This window comes from Oxyura jamaicensis, chromosome 8 (assembly GCF_011077185.1).
Source record: "Oxyura jamaicensis isolate SHBP4307 breed ruddy duck chromosome 8, BPBGC_Ojam_1.0, whole genome shotgun sequence".
NCBI classification, from domain to species: Eukaryota; Metazoa; Chordata; class Aves; order Anseriformes; family Anatidae; genus Oxyura; species Oxyura jamaicensis.
The window spans coordinates 7,028,544-7,053,742 of NC_048900.1; the positions used below are offsets into that span (position 1 = coordinate 7,028,544).

Consider the following 25,199-nt stretch of genomic DNA (forward strand, 5'->3'; position numbering starts at 1 on the left):
TTAGCAGAAAAGCTTTTCTTACAGAAGCAGAATGACAACAGCAATTATTCAAGCATGCTTCTGCTAAATGCCACTAATTTTCATTTTGATTAAACAAATATATGTGTTACCCAAATTACACTTTTTATGCACACCTTTGGTTAGAAATCTCTCTACAGCCTTTCCCGTTCCTTGACGCTTTATAAATCATCATGCAAGTACAAGCAAGCAGTCTGGATAGACGTGACATACTCAGTACTACTTAAGTACATATAACATTTCACAAAATATATATATATATATATTTACCTGTAAACATTGTCATTAAAATGGTGTAAACCTGTATCCTAGCTGCAACCATCTTTTTCTGAAGTAAAAAGATTGTTTAGCATTTACGCAGTCCACAAAGTAAATTTCTGCAAAATTCAAAACAGTTCTTGGGATAAAGGCTTCTTTTCCAGGATTAGCTTGCTCCACTTCTGTACCTGCTGATGTAGTCTGATGGTGTATTTTGTCCAAGCCAGATCAACAAGGCTTAAACTAAGACTCATTAAACTGCTTACGTAATAGATATGTATTCTACATACATGCTTCTACAGAACGTTCAGTCCCAGTGTGCTCACACTGAACTTTGGCGATGTTTGACAAAAAGGCATATTTCTAGGATCTCTTGATTTCTAGGATCTCTGATTTGTCACTTTTAACTGTTTTATATTATTTTTCTTTTAAGAACCATATACATTGTTTTCATTTTCAAGAGGTTTATTTACCAAGATCAACCTTTTTACGGTCACTGTCATTCAGAAAACTCTATATCTCAATAAGCTGGAAGAAAAGATCTACAGTTGTGTCTGGCTTTCTTTATTTTTGTTCCACTGGCATTCATTGTTCTGCTTGCTGGAAATGCACTGGCATTTTTGATTTGGCCCTAATTTCATGAAAAAGTATAATTATAGAGTTCCGTAGACTGAAGTATTTGTGTCTGTGACAATGGACTTTTTTTCCTTTCACTATACTTTATTTGATTTGCATAAAATATTGCTAGAACAGTATCTCTGTGATAGCTTTGAAATACTTATAAAGTGAGTGTCTTTCCCTGGGTTGCTATTTATACCATACATCCGGTGCATTCAGATCTTTCAGATCTTCAGATCTTCAGATTTTTATTTTTTTTTTTGGTAGTTTCCCATTTTAAAACCTTAACCATGATCCTGAAGTCTCTTTCAGCCTATCTGGTTTTATTTCCTCCACATTATAAACATCATATAAATAATTTTGTCACTGGGAAATTATCTCTGTAGTCAGTAGTCAGCACTATGTGAGGTTGTATTCCAATGTATTTTTTTGGTTTTGCTCCCTATGCTGTAAGTTGTGAAGGATCTTGCGGGCAGTGCAGGACGTGGTGTTCATCTCCGATTGGGAAGTCCTGAGTGCTCTCTGGACCTCTGGTTTCATTCTCTGTTTTCATCCAGGAACTGCAGCCTGGCCCTGAGAAATAAATGATTTTTTTTTTTTTTTTTTGCAAGCAGATGTTTTTCAATTTCTCCCCCTCCCTCAGGTCATTTATTCATTAATTAGGAAATTCCTGACCTTATTTCAAATGTGTTTTCAGGTTTACCAGAAGACCTGTACACAAGATGCAATTTCGGATTCAGTTAATCTACAGTGCCGTTACTTCCATCGTGATGCTCAGAAAACTGCTTTCCTTCCAGCCTACGATACAGACATAGAGTGATTATTTCTATTACGAACGCAAGTACCGTGGTGTGAGAATCTCATCCAGACTCTTTGAAAGGTAGGTAGGTAAGTCTTAAACAACAGAAAGTTAATGTTGGTAAGATATTATGCATGTACTTGTCAGATGTCTGGTGCTACAGCTGAAATAGCTGTAGTGCTAAAAATGCATTTTTATTTTGAAAATAACAAGAAAAAGTTGGAGGTTATCAGCCTCCTTTTACAACATGATCCTGACAAATGTTTTGAGGTAAGATTACGAACATATGCATTGTCAGCAAGTTGGGATAAACGTACATTAACACAGCCCAGTGAAAACACTGAGCTGATGACCCTCCAAGACTGAAGAACATCATACCAGGATATTTAGCAAACTGCTTGAAGCCCTGTCAGAACCATCAGTAGATTTTTTGTAAACAAGTGTCAAGAAAAAGTGAGTTATAGAAGATGGTGGTTATGCTAATTATTGTAATGTCTATAAGGTAACAGTAATAAATACAGTATTGTCTTTGATAACATTTTTTGGGAAGAATTCAGAGAAGGGTAATGGGAATAGTCATGGGTCTAGAAAATATGACTTGTGAGGAGAGACTAAAAAAGTCGTGCTATTCAGTCTAAAGACAAGAGGAGGAAAGGAGACCTGGTAACAGTCTTTCAGCACAGGAACACACTATTCCCTGAGACCACAGTAAACAAGCAAAGAATTAGTGGAGTTGTACTGCACTAAGGAAGATTCAAGCCAGACTTGAGGAAAATATTTTCCATGAAGGTAAGGCTCAGGCACAGGATGCCCAGTTGTGGCCACAGCATCTTGTTTGGTTCCTTAAAACGGGGTCAGATAACAGAAGTGCAAAGTGTGACACAGCTCAGCCGATCCCATTCAAGTCAGATAGGCAAAACAGTGTCTGCATGTTTATTCTCTCAGGTCAGTTTTCCTTGATTCTGTGATTTCCTTGAATAAAATAATTCCCAGCAACTGAGCTGCACATGTGTCAGACTACATAAACGTATATTTATGTATACGTATCTAGGTATAGAATACAAATAGGAGTAAATGTTGGAGAAATTTAAACTGTAACAAACCATTTAGTATATGCTTTATGGAAGATGAAGACAAAGCCTGCAATAACACTTCGTCCACCTATATTTTACAGTTTTGGAAGTGTCTGTTACAAAATTCTACTTTAGGCAGAATGAACTTTTTTTTTCTTTTTTTTTTTTCTTTTTTTTTTTTCCAAGGGACTCATTAATCCTGAGCCCAGCGGAAAGATCTGGCCGCGCATATATTCCTCAGGCCTCCAGGTCTTAGCAGACAATCATGAAAATTCTAACTTTGCCACATCTGTGCTGATAATTGCAAAGAGATAATTACTCTTTGCTGGAAGGAGGAAATGCACGTTCATGAGTAAGTAAGCGCAAGGAAATAAATTGACCATCTCTATGTCATCATAATTAAAATTCATGCTTCTGGGCATAAATCAGTTGTCATGGAGGTCAGGAAGGAGGTTTTTCTCTTATGTACATCAGTGTAGATCAAGTAAGGGGTATTTAAATGGATTTTATTCTCCTGTTTTCCTTCAGTAAAGAACTGGCCTATGTTGGATATTGAACTTAATGTGACCAGTGATCTGATCTAGTATGGCACTGTTTTAGGAGGAAAAACTCATGTGAAATGAAAGGCTGGAGCATATGGAAAATTGGATATTCTAAAATAGGAGGATAATAAGTGTTTGCTAACATTGGGATAATTTGCACATGATACCTTTCACGCAGAATTCTAGTTTTGTAAAGTTGTAAGACCTTGCTAGTTATTCCTTCATTGCAGACAAATTCACTATTCTGCTATTTTTCCTCTCGACATTTGAAATGTACATATAAAGTTAATACTGGTTAGGAAAAAATATTGAAATAGAAATAGAGCTGAGTGACTTGGCTTATTCATTAAATATGTCACTCTAGCTGAGGAATATGGAATTCATAATGTGCCACGGTCAGTATGGCATGCTGTAACTTAATCTTTTCAAATTTTGTGGGCCTGAAGCTTCATAGACTAGTTTGAATTTTCAGTAAAAATAGTTTTCTTTTTTTTTTAAAAGCAGTAAAAAACCCCAATCCCTTAATCTCTTCAATCATTAAAGGGTTTTTGAGAGCAAAAGTACTTGGAAATGTTTTTCCACTTGTTTCACATGTTTTGTCACACCTAAAACAGTTTTCATTCAAAAAAAAAAAAAAAAAAAAAAAAAAAAAAAAAGCCATGTAGGTGATTAGTTGTTTAGTGAGATCTGGTGTGTTTATTTTATTTTATAAATATTGGAAACAGCCGACTGATTTAAGCATTGGCTTCAGTTTCTGGGTAGCTCAGCCAGCCTTTTCCATGAGCCTGCTTTGCAGGGCTCCTTTTGCAAGGTTGTGTGAGTGGCGCAGCCAGAGGTCAGAAACATATAGGCTGTGAATGGCAAGGGGCCATGTCCTAGAAGGGCAGCATGGCAAAACTGTTGCTTGTAGCCTACACCTTCATCCCATATTTCGATTAACACAGCCGGCCATGTGGATCCAATTGTGGGATTAGGGTCTGAATCTAGAGTAAAGAGAAACGTGGTGAAGAAATATGTCCCCGCATGGCACTCATTTTCCTTTCATTTCCCTACTTCTAGAGTCAGCTTTATATATAGGTAAAAGAAGCAGCTGCTGTTGTGGATGACTGATGGAGGTAGGAATGAAAACTGAGCAGTGGCAGCCCGGTTTTCCCAGGCAGCATCCTTCCTGAGTGGGTTTACTGGTTGCAGAAACGTGCGTGCAGCTACGGCCGTGTCACTGACAGGAGCTAGCAAGGGCTGGTGAGAGGAAGGAGAGCTGTGACAGGGAGAGCATGAGCATGGGGTGTGGCAGGTTAAAGTGGAGAAAAGGGATAGATTAACAGGAAGGAAGAATAAAAGAAATAAGACAAATTTAAGTGGAGAAAGATGATTTATAGAGGATGCCATTAAGATAGAAGAGATTTCTTACTTAGCATGTAAAATTTTGGAGATTAAACTGATGAAAAAGTAGAGAAAAATGTGAGAAATATCTCAATATAAAGGAAAATGAAATAAAAGAATCAGTGGTACCCCCAAAGATACTTATGTTGGCATTTGAGATAGCCACACGTAGGGACGCGAAAATACAGAAGTGCAGAAAGGAGACAACAGGAGCAATGCCAAAGACAGATGACTGAAAAAAATACATAAAAATAAATAAGTCCTTGCATTTTCATAATGAAATAAAGGTAGTCACGTGCAACGGAGCAGAGAAGTTCAGTCACCTGGTCCAAACCTCCACTCAAAGCAGGGTCAGGATACCATCCAGAGAAGAAACTGGAATGGTTACTGGGTTTCAGATAATTTGATGAATTTATACCTGGTTACGCATTAGGTATTTGGAAGCCAAAGACAGTTATTTTGTATTCTGCTTCCAGAACATTTTTTGTGTGTTCTTTAAGCTGAAAAAAGAGTATAGATAATTCAGGTATTTTTCATGTTTTACCTTTCAGAAGACTGTGGTAAAACTGCTGAATTCAAAGCATTAATGATCTGATTTGCATTTTTTGTAGATTTATGAGCTTGTACATACAGATGATGTGTGTGCATTTGAACTGAAGTGTATCCAGAGGGATCTTAAAACAACCAATACCTTTGAGTTGTTTAATTAGATTGTACAAGGTCATGTTTCATTGACTTAAAAATCTGTTTGGAGCATATGATTCACTTTGGAATTGGAAAACAAATTAATTTTCACTCCTACAAACACTTAAGGGCTTTAAAAGAGTGCTTGCTGTTGATGAACACATCCATTGAGAAATGTAGGCTGCATCTCGTCTCCCCTAAGAGGGATTTTTCTACCTTGTCTCTTCTTGGCTGTCTCCTGTTTGTTTTAACTGAGGTGGGCAAGCACAGCCACTGCGCTGCTTGGTGTGGAACAGCCTCTGCCCAGGAAACGGGGCTTTGAAAATATTCAGTCATTTGCAAGATTTTTAATTTAGCTAAAACCAGTGTGAGCGTCCACAACTCACAAACGGACTGCATTTACATAACTTCACAGTCAGTCGGTATTAAAAGAATCTGAAAAAGCCATCAGGCTAGAAAATCATAGTTTTAATTGGGCCTATAGACCTTAACTGAGAATCGAGACCTGAGAATAGAAAAACATAAAATATGTACAAGTGAACATACATAGCATGCGTGTGCATGCTGTGTGTATTTTAAGCAGTGTATAGTATAGCTGTATAAATTGCATGAAGATTTTCTCTATTTATGGCTTGTACAGTTACGTTTCTCTGGTTTTGCTTGATGTATTTGAACAGCCTTTCTTGTCACTTTATAGGCAGGAAATCTAGTCTTTTACACCAAACTAAGTTTTTATAAGGCTGTTACTCTACCTGATGGGTTTTCTTTCCTGTGTAAATAAGCTTTTGCTTACTATAAACTAGATGAAGATGCAAAATACCTTGGATTGTGGACTGTCATCTTTCAATCAAATTCAATAGCAGTGGGAATAGTAGATCATACTCTCTTGACTGTTTCATTTCTTTCATTCCCTTCAACATGAGTTCTTTTGCAGTGTGAAAACTCACCTGAACAATGGCATTGTTTATCCAAGGTTTTGTATGTTTAACATATCTTGAAGCTGCGAAGTGTGACACCCAAACTAGCTTCATTTTCAGTAGATCACATAACCCACTGGCAAAGTGATAACATGGACTTCAGCTAATATTTTATGTGCATGCTATAGACTTGTGACTATCATTTTCAGGGATTACCTCGGTCATAATATAGGTGTGCGATTTAGCAAGATTAAATCCAGCTTTTGTTTGTCTTCAAATTCTACAAATAACTTCATACTGCTGTGCAGACATACTTACAACATGCTATTTAAATAATTTTCTCTATTTGTTACTATAGGTTGTATTGAATGCAATGTTCTGGCCTCACACACAGGCCTACTAACAGATTCTTAATCCTCTTTGTTAAGAAAATATAGTGCCCACAGCCATAATAGTATTGATCATTATGATACACTGTAATAGTGTCATGTTGTTACCACAGCTAGACTCCAAGAACTACAGCGGTGGGAGAGCAATCCGAATCAGATCCACCAAATCTATTTCTAGCAGTTAATTATCAGCACAAATGAGTTGTCTATACTAGCCTTCTTTTCTTTTATGAGACGGTTTTTGGAAAGTGCAAATTCAGTGTCAACCAGGGAAAGAGTGCTTTCCTTACTCCATTTCTCTCAAACAATCAGCAGAAGTCCTTTTCTAAGTTGATTTAATTATTTTTTTTAAAAGGTAACAGCACTCAGATGGTCAGTAAAAGGCTTGCTTAACTTCTTTGAACTTCTTATACCTGAAGAAATCAGTCAGGATGCCTGAACAGAGATAGTTTGTACCTTATAGCCACCTGGGTTTATTTCAAAGAGTCCAAATGAGCAGAGATAAGAATATTATCTCTGGAGACTTCTGTTCCTCTTATTGGCAAACCTTGAATGATTAAAAGCTAAATGGTACAGGGAGCAATTAATGTTAAAAGAGCTTTTACCTAGTGCATCACAGCGCACTGATGAAAAAGTTGAACCTGACCCAGCAACGTGCCCTTGCAGCAAAGAGGTTCAACAGCCTCCTGGGCTGTATTAGGACACGTGCTGCCAGGAGGTCAAGGGAGGTGACCCTTTGCCTCTCTCAGCACTGATGAGACCACATCAAGTCTAGGTCTGGGCTCCCCAGCTGCAAGAAACAAGTGGCCATCCTGCAGCAGGTCCAGCAAAGGGCCATGAAGGTGATTGAGATTGGAAAATCTGTCTGTGAGGAAAGGCCAAGAGACACAGGGTTGTTCAGCCTGGGGAGGAGAAGGCTCGGGGAGGGATCTTCTCACTGCATGTAAATATCTGCAGGGAAGGGAGAAAAGAAGACCCTTCACAGTACAGAACCCAGGGAAGGCACAAACTGCCCTAGCTTACCCTGCTTAGAGCAAGGGGTTTGCACTAAATGATTTCAAGAGATGTCTTCTGACTTCAACAGTCATATGTTTCTGTGATATATCTCTCAATATATACATACAAACTTATCTTTTCAAGAAAGGGTGGTATTACTGGTCCGCACCATCACTGCAGGCAATTGAAGAGAAAGTAAACTTTAAAGGCATAAAATAGATTTCCAAAGCAAAAATAATAATAATAATGACTAAAACTTCTCCTAACCTTCACCTGTTTCTTCTCCTTGAACATCTGTATTTTGTTTGGGCTTGCTCACATGATTGTTTTCATGAATATAAGTCTACTTAAGGCCTGCTCACATAACTAAGAGTCCCAGTTGTAGTGATAACCTGCTTTTATATTTAAAATGCTGTATGTTGTCAAATAATCGTTTACAATGGTACTGTAAAAATTAAGAATATTTGGATTCTTTAATGCCTTCACCCTGTATGTAAGCTTGGCAGTGTTAATTCAAGAAGGTTTAGAATATTATGTGTGCATGACAGCCCTGAGGATTTCCATCATTGTGATTTTCCTTCCAACTCTTTTTTTTTTTCTGAAGAGCGTAATGACCTATGACAACCAAGCTTTATTCTCTGTGGAGTCTGACATTGCTTCTGTTTAATGGATCAGACAGTTTGTGATACTTCAGTACAAGGCCCTTTCTTTCCCACGTCATCCTAGGGTACCTCTTCAATATTTCCCATCTGTGCCGACCTGTGTGATCAAGAGGTCGCGTCCTGAAGTCAAACCCAGAATCGAAACACTCACTTCTACCACAGGCCAGACTATTAATGTAACCCATTTAATTTACATCAAGTTGGAACTTGACATTCAATTTCTCAGTCCAGAAGCAATTACTTTTAAAGGAACATGCCAACAATATTGCTTGGCTTAGAATAGAGAAAGTTCAAAAGGGTAAGAAAAGTTTCACACCATAAATAAAGAATTGATTATACTTGAAAACAAAGTTTGTAATTACTCCTGACATTTCTGAGCCTAGATGAGGTGCCTTTTATGCTTTAAAAACTGATTTCATTTCTGCCACTGGCGTTATGGGAAACTTATGTAAGGGTCTAAAATACTCCTTTGCTGGTATTTTAAGGACCAAGAAGAAAACATGAATATTTTTGTCAAGGGAGAGTGCAAAATTCATGGTGGGTGCTTAGCCTTTAGCAGGACTGGAATTCCTCTGCCTCCATTCACCCAGATAGCTCCATCAACAGGACTACTAGCATCATCAGCATAGCCCAGTACTTTGGGATTAAAATTATGTTGTTATTCTTGTGCGAAAGCCAAGCCTCCAAGGTGCTAACAATTTTTAACTAAGAGTAGCCCTGGTCTGGATCATCAGATTATTCTTCTGTACTTCAAACCCTGGTGCTTGTTTTTTCCATATCTTTTGCAGCTCTGAGTGGACTTTGCATGATGGGCCGAAGACCCATATCCCTGAAGTCCATGCAGAAGGCTCTGCTACTCCAACTGTGCAGGGTGAAAGCTGAAAATTAATAGTAAGAATTTGGATAGTAAATAGGGCTCATCAAAAACACTTTGAGCAATAGCACCTACCAGATTAGGCTCTAATGACTGCGCTGAAATATCAGTTTAAACTAGATTTTTGCTAATGTGTAGCAGATGCTACAAATGCACTGTATTTCATGCTCCCTCTACTGGCTAAGAGCTACAGGAAGAGTAGAGACCTTAGCTCTGCTGGTACTAAAATGCTGATGCTAGTTTAAATAAATTGCATATTTTCACGTATTAGGCCAGCTTATACTATTTTGTGGGTAATACAAATGGCAGTTTACTAAGTAAAGCCCTTTGCTGAGGATGAATCAGAATGCCATCCCACTGCTGTGGGTTATTTGGAGAGGTTAATATGTAAGAAGTGGTATTTCAAAGGTATGTAAAAAATCTATGAGCATGAAAACGGAGTAGTTAAGCTGTATAAAACCTGTAAAATATACCATAACTAAGTGATGAATGGCTTTACAATTTTTTAATTTTTTTTAATGCCACAGCCAGGTAACAGCAGCCTGGATACTTTAATCATAAATAATTTTACTCACACATCTTGACTTTTTTTCTGAATATTGGCCAATACTGCTGGCATAACAAATATATACAGGTTTGGCATGCAAACGTTACACATTTCCCACTGTCGGAAGCCATGCAGTTAAAATAATTAATTAGTAATGAAGACCAACATAGACTCTGCTTATTAATAAACATACACATTGCATGCTTCAAATCTTGAAGAAACGAATGAAGAAAAATCTTTCATTCTTACCACAAAACAATCCAGCCAGAAACCTGTACACTTCAAAATAGAAATGATGAAAGTTTTGGACCTTTTTAATTAGTGATCAAAGAAAGGCTTTCTATAAGCAGAACAACAAAGTACTCTGAAGCAGCTATTATGTACGTAACTACTTATATGTGTATATATATAGACATACTAGCATATATGTGCATGTGTACACATGTATTCTTACATGCATAAGCATATGATTCAGAACTACTTGTCCATGTGTTATTTTTGAATGAACTCCTTCAGCTTCTCTAATGTCACTCCTTATTTCCGCTGTTAGGAGGAGAAAGAGAAGTAATGCCTTTTAAATGTTTGGCTGTGTAATTTACTGTATTTCCAATAAACTAGATTTTAATAGGCTTCACAACGGTGAGATAATTAAGGCTGTTTTCAAAATCATCTATTAAGTAAAACATTGAACTATTAAATTGGGTCATTTTGTTTATCACTTGACATTTGACCTTAAATATTCTTTTAATTAGAACATATTGAGGAAGTAAAATATATTAGTCCCATAGCACAGGTCTTCTATTTACTGTCTACTCATTAAGCACTTTCTACAGATAAGTGGAAACTGTACAACATGTATATTTGAAGTTTGTTTCGGTTTGAAGAGCAAGTTGTGCATCTGCTTGACTTTGCAACTTGACTGTAATTTGACCAGAATGATGTAGCTTTATAGGATGCAACACTGAAAAGCATGTGCTATGAAGTAGTTGCTGAGATGGAGAATCAAATTCTTAGGAGGATCAGCAAAGTTCTGCTGTCACTTCAGTATGTGCAATTCCTTTGGTTTGTGTATGGTTATAACTTCAACCACACTTTAAACTTTGCTTTCATTAGCAGTTGTCCTTGTTTTCAGTCTGTGTGCATCCACAGTGCAGCTCTGCGTGTGTGCAAGAAACACCTCCCTTGAGGAAGCACACAGGATTATCTGTAATGCCAGGGTGCGGGAGACATGTAGCACTAGCATCAGTGCACAGACCAGGAGATACACAGCAGTTTCTGTTTATATTAGGGAAATTATGGCTACTGTTTTTTCAGTAACAAAAAGGGTACAGCAAAGTGAGTCCTATGTTTGGTTCCAGGCTGCATAACACCTCGCTGAACTGTTATGCTCAGGCAAAGCAAACAAGAAATGAAAAGGCTAGAGAGACTGTTCAATAGGGAAAGGTGGGACTGAGCGGGTTCATAAGCTCAGCCAAGAGGTGGCTTAGCTCGATTATAGGAGACTATAAATATCACAGATACACCAATTAAAAGGGCTAGAAAAGGTTTATTCACAATATTCAGAAAGAAATAAAAAAAGATAAGTAGGCACAGCCTGAATAAAGCCCCAGGAGGAAAATTCTTACTGAATATTTGGACTATTTTTAGCAAATAGTCAGCCATATAATCGAATGACCCACTAGGAAGGACTGTCATGAAAATGTGCTTGAAAAGCATTATTCCTGCTGCCAAATCATATACAACTGTCTTTTTTTGTTGTTGTTGTTGTTTTTTTTTCCTAAGAGCACTTTCCCCAAGTACTGGACTTGGGATTCCTTACATCTAAGGATGTTTTCTGTCTGTGAATTGCAAGACCTGAGTGCTTATGGCTGAAAATCCATTCATCCCTTCCTCCTCTTGTTCAAGGAAGCAAGCTTTTCATGCTAGGAAGTGTTTATGTGCAACAACGTTTAACACAGAGAGATGTGCCAGATTTCAAAATATCCACTGCTTGCAGGCTCTATCAATCACGTCGGACTACATTACACAACTTCGCATATCAGTGTAACTAGAGAAAATAGATCATAGTAATGAAGGGTCAGCTGTGAAATTGTAAAGAATAAAACCCTCTACTTGTTCTGAAAATAATATTGGCAGATGCTTCCTGGCATTTTTAATTTCCTGTATTTCTAACTCAAAAGAAACAAACTAACCAACCTGTGATATTTGTGCATTCTTTTGGTGCTGAATAATGCAGAAGTGAAGGCTGTGATCTCTTTACATTTCCAATGCTACTTGCAACAAAGAGAGTTATTTCTCAAATAATACATATTCCTCATGACAAAATATACATAGCTATATTAGGGCTCTAAATATGATTCTCAGAGTTGCAAACAAATTGTCAAGTCTTGGGGCTAATTCTGGAAATTTTTGTCATGAAGAGTTCCAGAGCTCCTTTCTTAATGATCACAGCTCAGTTTTTACATAATTTTTACCTAGAGTGTGATTGCCTGTAAAAATACTCTTCCATCAAATGGTTCCTTCCTACAACAGGGATAATAGGGACAAGCTGAAGCTTTCAACAAAGCTGCATTTTATTACATTAAAAGGAGTCCTTTGCATAGCTGGTGCCCATGCTAAGTTCACGTTTTGTATCTAGGATTTGAAACTATTTCAGTCTCAACTTAGAGCACATCAGATACAGTAACTGGATCTGATAATGATGTACACATGTATTTTAAATGCGTTCTTGTGAAGCTCCACTGTTCATTAGGTAACATAGCTTATGAACACATTGGACCATAGTCTTTTTTTCCATATTTCTGAAGTGGGAGTAATACTTATGTACTTCACCGTAATGGTATATATGGATTTGCTTGTGTTCACGAACTGTTCCAATTTCGGTGAGTTTAAATCCAATTTGCAGAATATTGAGGTAAATACAGAACAAGTCATAACTTTATTCAGATATAACCAAACTTCCAGTGCTGCTATCCTTGTTATAACAGTTCATGTTCTTTTATGGTGCAGAGCATGCAAACTGCAAGTGCAACCTCAGCTTTTCTTCCAGGGGGGCTATCCAGAGACAGGCTAATCACACTAAATTCATAATGAGTTTGGTCTGGAAGTTAAGCACGTGAGAAGTGATTAGTGCTTATTGCAAAGAAAACAGCCTGATGAATAGTGAATAAAGAGGCAGGCAAGAAACTGGTGAATGTGCTGCACTGCTGGATACTGAACCTGTCTGCAAAGCTGTCTGCCTCTTTCCCTGGAGTTGTGCACAGGACAGGGCTAAAGAACACGCACTGTGATTCAAAGAGAATATCCTGAACAGTTCCAAAAAGTAAGAAAAAAGAGGAGATGGAATAACTCAGTGACAAAAGTAGAGAAGGAGAGGGAAACTCAAAAGGAATCAATTCTGATGACAACACGAACAACTCCTTACCAGGATGCTGCAGATTGAAGAAAGGTTAAAAAGTATTAGAGAATTGGATCATTAAAGCCTGTCCAAATGTTCTTTCAAGATCAGAGGCTTTAGGAGAGATTGAAAAAGTACTTTAAAGTGCTAATTGTCTTTTTTTGTGTGTGTGTAGGATTTTTACAGGCAGCAAGTGCCTGCCAGGCCCTGAGGGCATCCTGTGTTGGTACAGTGCTTGCTAGGCTGGTCTTGTAGTGCTGGAGCTGCCAGGGGCTGGCTGGGAGCAGTAAGACAAGGTCCTCCCCCTCCTTCCACCCTGTGGTTTTGAACACATGAATGTATGAAGGAGTTCACTTCATAATGTTGTGAACGCAGATAGACAGGGCAGCACTGTAGAAATAGCTCTAGGAAAATAGGAACTTTTTCCCCATGATCAGAAAATGGCAACACCTTTCCATGTTTTGCTGCACAACCTCCCAGTGCCAGCAGGCCACTTAAAGAGTCTGATTTTTTTAAGGGATCCCTTTCACAGCAGTCTTAACAGTGTGAAGGGTTGATTATTATCTCTAGTGATTATGAATTGAATTTGGGGGGAAAAGATACATGCTCTTTACAGCCTCTCTAGAGTTTCCAAACTGGTAAGAAACCTATGTATCCATCAAACTCTAATTATTTTTGTTTGTTTGTTTGCTTGTTTTTTTGTTTCCCTCCCATGTTTTACTTGTATTTCTCCTTACTGTATTTTTCCGTAATAATAATTTCTCCTTAAACCAGCTCACCCTGAATGACTGCTTGATAGTAGCAGCGTTTTCCTTTTTAAACTTTTGATTGTATAGGAATAATCCCAAGCTAACAGCACCTCCTGACCTTTTGGTTTTGAACTTGAATGCTCACTTTGCCTGCAGGGGCAGCCTGAGTCCCACTGAAAAGGTAGGAGGTGCCATGGACACCTCCCTAACTTGGACCGGAGGCAGGATCATGAAGTTATTACACAGAATCCATGTGCTTGCCATCTCTTTCTTTCTCCCTCTGGAACAACAGGGTGCTGCCATGATCCACCCTGCTACTGTCATCTGTTAAGACGTGTGGTTGCATAGCCATCAGCTCCCTCAGCAGTCATTCTTGTCGACCTACCCTACTGCTTTCTTTGTCAAATTCACTGCCAAGCCATTTTCACAATCACTTCAGTGAAGTGCCACCTTGACCTCCTGGGCCATTTCTTTGTCTGACAAGCCACAAAGTGAACCTGGCATGACCAGGCATACTGATCATAGCGCAGATGGGTCTCTTTGACCTAACTTGCTATAGCTTGTCAAGTTTGGCTACCCGTTGTTATATATATTTTGGCCTATAAAAGACCGGGAGAAAGTGCAGCCCTCTGTTTTCCTTCTCTATCAGTGGAAAAGCCCTCCCAGAGACAATGAACTGCTACAGTAATCAGGAATGACCATCTCTTTTCCCCTGGGACCTTGAAGAATTTAATATCAGGAGGGATCTAAAAAATTATTTTTATGAAAGAGGATTGGCAAGGGAGCAGAAAAAGCCTACTAGCTCAAGCCAGCCCAGCTTCTCTCTTCTTTTGTCTCCCTGCAATGAAAAAAGTCATGATTTTTCTCTGTATCTCCTTTTTTCTCCTGGTCCTTTCCTTGGGCAAAGAAAAGGAAGGCAGGTGAATGCCCCTTGAATAGTCTTGTCTTATAAGTCTTCAGAATCAAGATAAAATAACCTTTTAAACTGTGATGATGGCCCATGAAATAAAGTTAATTAACCTGCTGTGATAGAGGAAGGATTGACTGCTGTGGTGTGAACAGCTGAAGGACAGCTGGGGAAATAAAGAAAAAAAATTGGAGTTTGGGGACAAGATGAGAACTCTGCTATTCATCTGATTTCATTTTTGTAAGACTCACATCACTTTATACATCTAAGATAGTTGGCAGCTCTGTAATCATTGTACTAATGGTTCAGAATGAGATTTAAAAAAAAAACCACCTTACATATATGTGTGTTTTAAGCTTCCCAAGTTAGCGACAATGTACCTAGTATCCTACCCATTACTGGTAAATAATATTTATGTTTTGTGTAATGCTGTCATGCACAAAAAGGAGGCTAGAGGAGAGAGTTATGGCTGGCTGAGACAGTCTGCCATGACATCTGCCAAGTGGTCTGCCTGTAGCAGCATCTAAAGATCTGCAGAGAAATGGAAGCCCGATGCTCTGTGTGTGCCTGCGTTTCTTTCACCCTGGCTGAAGTGCAATACGAGAGTCCAAATGAATCAGTTTTTAAGCACTGGTCCCATGACGTTCACAGTTCAGTATTTGAGTGGAGGCTTTCTTTAGTTAGCTGAGTGCTCAGTGCTCTCCCATACTGGCCATTTATCTGCCTCATCTTCTGGCTCCAGGAGACAGTTTCTTTCCCCCATGCATATGCCAGAAATTCAACACACATACGACACCAGTCTGATCGTATCATTTTCTCTTGCAGCAGTCCAACAGACTGGGAAAGGGGCCAGGGAGATTTAAAAGGGAAAAGCAGGAAACGAGACAAACAAACAAAAAGGGCAAAGAAATGCTCGGGAACTCTTCACGCCAAAGCAAGCAGCAGTGCTGGTGGCGCAGCTGGCACACGGCAGATAACAAGACACCAGAAGCTGTAAGGTCCTCATCAGCCAGCGCTCGATTGCATGTTGGCAGGCAGCAGGCACCCTGCCTGCAAAGGGGTTAGTGGGCTCTGCTCCTCTGACACTCCTGCTGAAGCCAAAGGGATGATCTTCAGCCCTGCTGGTGGCACTGTCCCACCTCGGCGCCGCTGTCGGGGTGTGGGGAGCAGGACCGCCTGCCTCGCATGCTCGCCCCTCCTCGGGCTCAGCTCAGCGCTGGAATGTGTCACTTGACAGAGCTTGCAGGTTCAGAGTCTTTAATTCTGACATGGTGTTAAGTTTATTACAACCTGGTGAAATGAGTCACTACCAAAGCCATAGCTCTGCTTTCCTCCTTTCCCACGTGTTTTCATGAGGAAAGTGAGAAGTTGAACCTTTCAAATCACACTCTGTTTAAAAAACGTGCAGTGCTAGAGCAATACAATATATCCATGATATGAAAGGATAAAGTTCTAGGATAACTGCTGCCTTTCGCTAGCAGTAACAAATCACAAGACCTTTAAAAGAAAGCTCAGTCTATTAAAAGTACTTTTGTGCTAGGGGGGCAGCAGACCAAGGTAATATCAAAAATCTAGGGCTTGCTACTGCAGTACTGAAACCTCTTGAAATCTGAGTATCCCCAGGCCCTCTGACTTAGAAGGGAGCTGGAGAAGTTTAACCCTTTGTAGAAGCGCCTCAAGAATTTTCTGTCTTTGATGTGGGATAAGTCATATATCTAATGGACTCAAAAAAAAAAAAAAAAATCCTGGCTGTGATAAATTTGCCACACCAGGATTTTTACTTTTTATTATTTAGAATCAAATTGCGTAAACAATTTCCTCAGCCTCTCCTCATGCCTTCAGCTCTTCTGACATGCAAGGAGGCTGGGTCTCGTTTTGAGCACTTTCCATTTCCAGATTACCTGGGGGAAGGAGAAAGGCCAGAGAGAAATGCTCAGTACTACTAGGAGGACTGGGGAGGCTGGATGAATTGTACCTAAGGGCATTGCTGAATTCCCGACCTTTAGCAACGCTGTTATTCCCCTGCAAATCAGTTTCCTCACGTGAACTCAATCTCCACCAGCCAGGTCTCATTCAGCCGTCAGAGCACAGCCTCGGACCCCAGGGATGCTCGCTGCCAGCTAGAGCAATGCTGCTGTTTTCTCTACAAATAAGCAAGTTACCTGACCACCTTGCTTTTCACATAGGCCAGGAAGAAAATAGTTTAAAATTTAGACCATAGTGAAAAACACAGGCAGCGAATGAGCTGACAGGAGTAGCAAGATTAATCTTGTCTTGACATTAGTTTGTAGCCCGTTGCTGAAAGGCATTTCACCAGCAGCTTTTACAACCATCCCTGTTAAAGGTTGTTCTTCCTGCTTCCAGCCGTCTAAGCACACTGTTTGCTAAGAATACCGTGTTTTGTTTTGTTTTGTGTTTTTTTTTTGTTTGTTTGTTTGGTTGTTTTTTTTTGGGGGGGGGGAGAGGGATTGTTGTTATTTTGTGTGGTTTTTGCTTGTTTGTTTTTGATAATGACATTGATATATAGCAGCCAGCAGGTATGCCGATAACTGAACTTATAGAAAGGCTTTATGGAAGGTTATTTGCATATGATATTAGCAGGAATTCCAGAGTCTCTTAGACTTCTGTCAGTCATGCTATCTCTGGGAGCTTTCAGTTTTATTTAGGAGCTTATCTAGTGAAAAAATGACTTCAGATTAATAGATTTAATAGATTCTGACACTTTTTTTTTTTTTTTTTTTTTTTTCATTAGATCATGGATCTCAATCATTTAGAGTATGCCTGCACATGTGTCCACTGACCCCTGGGGGAGTAAGGGAGCCCCCCTGTGTGACTAAAACCAGCAGAATCCTGACCCAAATCAGGCAAACAAGGCAGGTGTAGGCAATAGAAGGAAGTGGGAGGATAAAGAACAGTGATGACTAAACAGGGAACCACCTTCTGAGTCATGCAGAGCATGGGAGGTTTTAAAATAGAGCAAGAGGGGAAGGAAAAGAAACCTGACAGCTGGACACCGCTAGAAGGAAACAAAGAGAAAGAAGTAGCATTTGAAGAGAAGTTGGAGGAGGTAAGGGTCATAACCGGGGGACATAACAAGCCTGAGCAGAAGCCTGATGTTACGCTCTCTTAGGCAGAACAAAAGTACAACAGCAACACTTAGTGACAGGATAGGGAAGGACAGTTATGGAACGGAGCAGAACAAAAGCAAACAGGTCTCACCGTGCCTTTGAAGAAAAATCAATTGGGAATTCAGAGCACAGGTTGTACTCCCTGTATGCCTTTGTATCTGCTAAGTTGCAGAGATCGGTCATGTAGCCTGGTGGGAGACACAGGAGAAGTTAAGCAACTGTGCAGGAGATGAATGGAATGAGAAAGTGGACTGATTAAATTAATCCAGCTACTAATTATGTTCTTTTCAGAAGGAATGACAGAATGGAGTGGAGACTCTACACCCAGAACCACGCAATCCAAATCCAGCTTGTTAATGGTTGTGCAAGATAGTACAGTGTGTTAAACACAAAACTTAGCACATCTTTCTTCGGGTTATGATTATTTGCAATTTTGCTAGTTTTTTCTTTTTTCTAAGAACACAGCTGCACACAATTTATTTTTCATTTAAGCTGTAGAACATCACCCACGTATTAGATTGCAACATCTTTTATAAATCTGGCGTTATGCTCACACGGAGGAGCGCTCCTGGCAGTCCCTAGTGCTACTGTGTAGAAGTACAGGAGTAGTGTAGACAAACACTAAAAGATGGGGAGCTGTACTTCATGGTTACTTTATGAAAACACTCTCTTATTATTATTTATTTATTTGTTAATACAATACCTGTATGCTGTGCATTTCAAACTCATGATGAAACACCCTGCTAACACAAGTTTATGGTAGTTATGGTATAGTTCAAGCAAATGTGACTGAATAATGAGGCTTAGCAGGCAGGACTGTGGGAGAGACTCAGTCTCTCTCTTGCTGTGTGGACTTGGCTTGGGGGTCATCCCCGGAGCCTGCTGCTCACTTGCCAGCTTCACAACCCGTGCAACAAACCCTTCAACCCAAATTACGACTGGAACATATGTATTGTGACCACCAGAGGGACCCTCTGCACTATGACGCCTGAAGACCCAAAACTTACTTTACAGATTGATTTACAGCACGCCTATACCACGGAATACTGCAGGACGTTACTTCCGACTTTTACCGAAAGAACCTTACCGGTAAATCCTGGTTTACAGCTACAGACGTAGCCCTCTGCCTTGTCAAAGCTGAAGTGGGAGGGCAGTGCTGGGATGCTGCCGTACCAGCGCGCCCATGAGCGCTCCACGCACTGTGCCTCGGCAGGGCACGGGTTGCTGCTGCACTCGCTGATGTCGGTCTCGCAGCGGGCACCAGTATAGCCTGGGAAGAACAATCAGAAGAAGGGGTTTAATTGTTGGGCTGCCAATTCATTCCTGACCTGACAATGTTATTGTGAGTATATGCTGCGATGCGCTTGGGTTCAGAGTCTGTCATGTGCTAAAGGTGCCTCTTGAAGCTCAGTAGCTGCGTATTGCTCTGGCTATTCTGTGTAAGCTAGCTGAGCTTTGCTGTGCTGTATGGACTTGGCTTCTTTTTAGGAAGTAATGGAGACCTGTGTGGGTAACAAAGCTGTGTTGTGCTGCTCTCTGGTTATGCGAAGCTTTCCTTGCCTTTTGCACCAGCTCCTTAAGACAGGAGTGCAGGCAGTTGGTCTTAGTATCTAGTTCATGTGCTGAAAGATTCACAAAGTCTCTTGGAGAGCTTAGTGGCTGTGTTCCCACTGGTGTGTGGGAGCACTTTCCCAAATGACTGGGTATTCAAGCCTTGCTGGTAGAGGAAAACACAAGAAAACACAGCCCAGTGTTTTCACCCCATGCTGCGAGATAGAAGAGCATGCATCGGTGATACGAAGGAAAGCAGTTTGCCAATATAATGCATAGTTTAATTTTTATCTATGAACAGGACAACTAATATTTTGCACTGAAAAGTAAGTTTTTAAGACTAATTTAAATGTCATGCTAGTGAAGAGCAAAAAAGGGACAGCCACAGCAGTGATTTGTGTACTATGTGGGTTGATTACACATCAAACTGGGAGGTGGATCCCAGCTCCAGCTGAGTCTCCTGTTTGACTTGGTGATACTGGCCCTTGCTCTGAAGAAGAAAGGTTTTTTTTTTTTTTTTTTTTTTTTTTTTTTTTTTTTTTCCAGCTCTGCTGTGCAGGAAACCAAGCAATCCTTATCTGGGGAAAGTGAGCAGTATACCCACAGGGCTCTGGCTTGTGATGAGGAACAAAGCCTATCTAGCACCAAGCTCTTAGAGCATTTTTAAGGCCACGTAATTTCAAGTTTTGTATCAGCAAATGATGATGACTTAACTATTACATAAGGAAAGAGGGTGTTTATAGGAGAACTTGGAGCTTACCCGGCCAGCAGTGGCACGTATAACTGTCAGCACTGTCCTCGCAAGTGGCGTTATTGTAGCAGGGTTGTGACCAACACAAGGGAATTAGGGTCTCGCAGTGCAGGCCCATAAATCCAGTACCGGTACAGTTGCAGCTGTACCTGCAACACAGAATAAAATGCTTAGTCTAGCTGGAAGTCAGCAGACCTGGGCTTTGATTCCCAAAGGGGGCAAAGGCTTGCTGTGCTGCCTCAGCTAACAGCTCGCACGGCAGAGTCCGGGCCCAAGACGTCCTCTAGTGTTACAGGAGAAAACCTAGAAATCAGGAATGAAGGTCGAGCGTTTTCCTGAAATAGGTGGCTTGGCCTAGGAGAGAACTGCTTGTGAATTCAAATAGTTTTTGACAGCTCATTTCTTTCTAGAATTATTGATTTTTTTTCTTCTTTTTGTAATTTGAAAAATATTTCTGCCCTTTTCAATGCAATTTTTGTAGGCTTAACATTATTCACAAAATGAAAACGGGAGAGAAAGTGAGTTATCCCTTTCCCTTAAAAATGGACAAAAAATAAGATAGTAATTGATCCTAAAATATCACTAAGTAATATTTTCTCTTTGTTGGAAAACACTATTTTTTGTTGTTGGGTTTCATTAGACATGTCAATTACTTGCGCAGTTCCGACAGTTACAGTTCAGTACAGATAGCTTCCCTTTGGCAGCAATGCTACTGCTATGGGTTTAGAAGTAAACAAACTAATGTATATATACAAATATATGAAATACTGAACAAAGTGAAAGTAATCTCTATTGTCTGAACTTTTAAAAATTACTTAATTATAAAATACATGTATCTTATGGTCTTAAGCATAGGAGTTAAAGTCAACTTGTACGTGTCATAAGAAAAGCCAGACCTTTGTCAAATAACTGATAAATGCGCATGCTCAGATGACCTTTTTTTAATAACTACAAGAAACAAAAATATTTAATTATTTTGCTTTATTTTACATTAAAATGATATATTGGCTGTTGTACAGTTGAAATTGTGGGGGAATCTTGCTGAACAGTAGAAATGTTCAATGACATGCAACTGGTTTTAGAAGAGGTCAAGTCCTACTTTGCTTCATTCCCAAAACCTCACTGGAAGAATTGGTCTGAAATTTGGGAGGGAACTTAGTTTATTTGTATTTATAGCTTTAAATGCTAAACCTGTCCCCTTAAGCAATGCTGTGATAGCTGGTGGCAAACACACAAGTCTTGATTGTACTATGTCATTAGTCAGAGAACAAAAAACCTGTTTAAAGTCTACAATTCTTCATTTAACACCCCCTCCTGAAAAAAATACCATAAAATGGCTAGTTACCCTTCTGCTTTGACCTGCTTTGTTGTCCAACCCTTTTCATTTTGTAAAGAAGCTCCAGTAGTTCTGCAGATGTCCTGCAGTATTACAAGCCAATTAAAATTGCTCTTATGTGCACCTCAGCTTTAAAAGCTCAGAGGAAGAGGACAGTGTGATGAAGCCTGGCCTGCATGAGCACCACAGTTGCTCACCTCACATGCGCATCCTCAAAAGCTTTGCAGGTCACTCACTGGCTCTGCTGTGAACCAGCCCGGAGCAAGGTGACTTCCCTGTCCTGCTGTCGGGCTTTGGCTATACTGGAGAATGGGATTTTTTTTTCATCCTGATCAGTCATTCAGGGCTGCCACAAAGCAGCTCCACAAGGTTGGTGCCGTGTCACTGCATTGCTAGCGTTCCTAGAACAGGATCTCTTTCACTTTTGTTCAAGGCAAGCATGCCTTTTGCTGATTCTGAAAGATGAGTATCTTCAAAACAGATTTGGAAAAACTGGAAACCAGACGATAGAGGACAAATCTTACACTGGCAAGGGTAGCACCTCCATGAATACACTTACTGACTTTTGGCTGTTTTTTTTTCTGTGATATAAACTTGAGCTTATACATGTTTTCAGTTTCTACAATCTCACGCTGAGCATGCAAAGTCGATGCTAATGAGTGAATGCCAGAGCTCTGGCTGCCAGGCTATGCTTGGACCAATGCTTTTAACATCGGGCGGAGGAACTTTTCAGCCACCCTGCCCCCCCTTGGGTTAGTTACCCTGAGTGCTGCAGGTACTTTGGAGGCAGGAGCAGCTGCGCGCCCGCATCCGACGCGCACCCGTGCGGACCGGGAGGGCCCCGTGCGGACCGGGAGGGACCCGGGACAGGCCCGGGACGGCCCCGGACTCACCCTGCGGCTCGGTCGTGGCAGTGCCCCCCGTGCCGGCAGGGCAGGCTGGCGCACTCGTCCACGTCGTGCTGGCAGCGGTGGCCCTGGAAGCCCGGAGCGCAGGAGCAGGAGAAGCCGCCCAGGGCGTCGCGACAGGTCGCGCCGTTCAGGCAGGGCTGCGAGAGGCACTCGTCAATTTCCAGCTCGCAGTTCGCACCTGCGGAGGCAAAGAAAGCAGGCAAGCCCCAGACTTAGAGAGATGCTCGCTTTTAAGGCTTGGGAGGCTTCACCAAAGAGCTCAGGTGTTATTCGTGACAGTAGGTACACCAACTTTCTTGTTAGCTTGACCACTGGAACAGAATGAACTAGTTTTCAGATTACTCAAACTGTGCCACCATCATATTTATATAATACTGACATGATTAGTAATTTAATGACCTCAGAAGAGCCCATTTAAAGCTGCACAGTTAATTGAATCCATTGGGAAGCTCTTGGTTTCCCTCTGTTTTGCTGCTTAGTTAGGTCTGTTTGCTTTAAAGATTTAGCAGTGTATAACTAAACCGGCCTATGATGCTGTGTTTGCAACAGGTCAGACTCTCGAAGCTGCTCTTCAGAGAGAATTGATGAAGCTCCATCCATTCTAATGGTACTTTACAGCTGTTTGATAGTTGGCAGATTATGTACACAGTCCTTTTTCTTGTCTCTAATCCAGTCTAGAAGACACTAAAAGAAGATTTGATGATACCTCGCAGCTCCCGCTCTGATTATTCCAGGGTTCTGTATGTTTATTTACTTCTTGCTTTGGGTAAGAAACAGTGATTTATTTTAAAAATAAATAAACAATAGTTTTTATCTGCCAAATCAACTTGTTTTACCAGCTATGGTATCAGCCACAAAACAGGCTGGCAAATTTTAATTTAGCAGCCGCTTTTAAGCGGACTTCCCTGTCTTTGGCTAACCAAAGCAGCAATAGGATTGTAAGAAGTTTTGAGGGACATTGCTTACTTGAAAGAAAATCTGCAGCACAAGAAGATTCTGCAGGGATTTTTACCTTTATTTTTTTAGATGATATTTGCAGTCCAAGATGGGGCAGGCTTTCAAAAGATGGGAATGGCCACATCGTGATTATTGGTATTACCTTAGCAGTCTGTTTAGGAGCTCCCCTGTAATTCTTTATACTGCTTTTCCAGCTCCGTCCTGCTGTGAAATTTGTGCCTTCTAACCAGGAGCATTTTTCATAAAACACTGACTTTTTTTAGACATTACTAATATCTAGCACTGTTCCTTGATCACTAATTTATTTTGATCCTTTTGAATGTAGCATCCTTTTTTAAAAAAAGAATAAAAATCCATATTGTGGATAAATGTCTAGAAATATCTTGAAATAACAAAACAAAATTTGAAGATGTTAGCTCATAACTTTCATTGTATTTAATCTTAAATCTCATTAAAATACATGCACTTTTTCATCTTCCTAGTAGTTATAAATTACTATTAGTGTAAACTTAGAGAATATATTCATACAGCTTCTTCTGCATATGAAACGCTCAATGGGTAAAGTCACCAGTCCTGGGCTTATGGCTCGTGGATCTGGCTAGCCACGGCTTTCACTGGGAGCCTGCATGAGATCCCAGCACAGGAACGATCCCTTATAGCTTTATGGTAATGTACGTTACATCCAGACATAGTGAGCAATCCCTCTGTGGTCATTGCCCTGTGAATTCACTGTAATTGTAAACAATGTGTTTGCAGAAGTATGTCTAGTGACCGTAAATCTGCCAGAGCTTGTTAACAGCTTACTGCGAACACTAAAAATCATGTGACAAAACAAGCCCTGCTCAACTGATCCTCAGTTCAACCAAATTTAAGACTACAGGCCTGAGAACAGCCTGATGATTAACATGAGACCGTAGCGTTGTTGTTTTGGTTCACGTCTTTAATCTATCAAGCCCAGTAACCTGCCTTCGGCAATGTTGCCTCAGAAGAAAACTTCTCTCTTTATAATGCATCTAGCCAATGTGATATGCCACGCAAACAGGGGGAATTCCTCCCTAGCCTTCAGTGAGTCTGCTGTCAGATTTTCTTAGATGTGAGGAAGAAAGATGAAAAGATTAGATCTGTATTTGCACCTCAGCCTAACATTCTGTCATGAATATGCTGTATGCCAAATATCATATGCCAGAAAGGGGGGGTAAGTCACCACCAAGCCCTTCCGCTGTTACCGCGTGGGGCTAAGCCATTAAGAGCAGAGGCATTCCCTCCGTGCACAGGCAGTTTCAGCATAAACCAAGCCCCATGAGTGCATTGGGTTGAAAGACTGAGAAGGGATATTTGTAACTTTTTTGGTTTCTTTGAAGAACTAAGATTATTTCCTTTACCACTTGTTTTTCAAATCAGCCCTATTGAGCACTTGTGCACAGCACTGCGGGAAGCAGCAGACAATTGCTGTTGGATGGACAGTGCCATTAGCTATCGATGCAACACTACCACGAGCTCGCTGGGAAGGGAGTCGGGTACTTGAGGTACCTCACCCCATGGTAGAGGCTGCAGTGCTTCTGTGGGGAGGGCAATGGGACTCCCTTGTCCTTTCTCTGAGTACAGATCCGTATTGACCCACTTTGGTGCTTAACTGAGGAGACCCAGGAGTGCTGCTGATGAAAGAGGGGAGGAGGAGTACAGGCAGAGCAGCAGGGCAGGTACTGCAGGGGCAGGTACTGCAGGGGCAGGTACTGCAGGGGCAGGTACTGC

The 25,199-nt window shown here is 40.5% G+C and overlaps 1 protein-coding gene and 1 long non-coding RNA gene across 5 annotated transcripts in view; one reads left to right on the plus strand and one right to left on the minus strand.

Moving 5' to 3' along the window:
- Positions 1–25,199, minus strand: part of CRB1 (crumbs cell polarity complex component 1) — a 108,397-nt gene that overhangs the window by 49,375 nt on the left and 33,823 nt on the right. For all 3 annotated transcript variants that reach the window (XM_035333575.1, XM_035333574.1, XM_035333573.1), the window contains exons 3-5: positions 22,473–22,668; positions 20,253–20,392; positions 19,029–19,211 (exon numbers count right to left, since the gene is read on the minus strand). In XM_035333575.1, the coding sequence (XP_035189466.1) occupies positions 19,029–19,211; positions 20,253–20,392; positions 22,473–22,668 (519 nt within the window). The remainder of the gene's footprint in view (positions 1–19,028; positions 19,212–20,252; positions 20,393–22,472; positions 22,669–25,199) is intronic.
- Positions 1–25,199, plus strand: part of LOC118170946 — a 67,319-nt gene that overhangs the window by 10,791 nt on the left and 31,329 nt on the right. For both annotated transcript variants that reach the window (XR_004752962.1, XR_004752963.1), the window contains exons 2-3: positions 1,592–1,774; positions 15,639–15,806. This is a non-coding gene — a long non-coding RNA (uncharacterized LOC118170946). The remainder of the gene's footprint in view (positions 1–1,591; positions 1,775–15,638; positions 15,807–25,199) is intronic.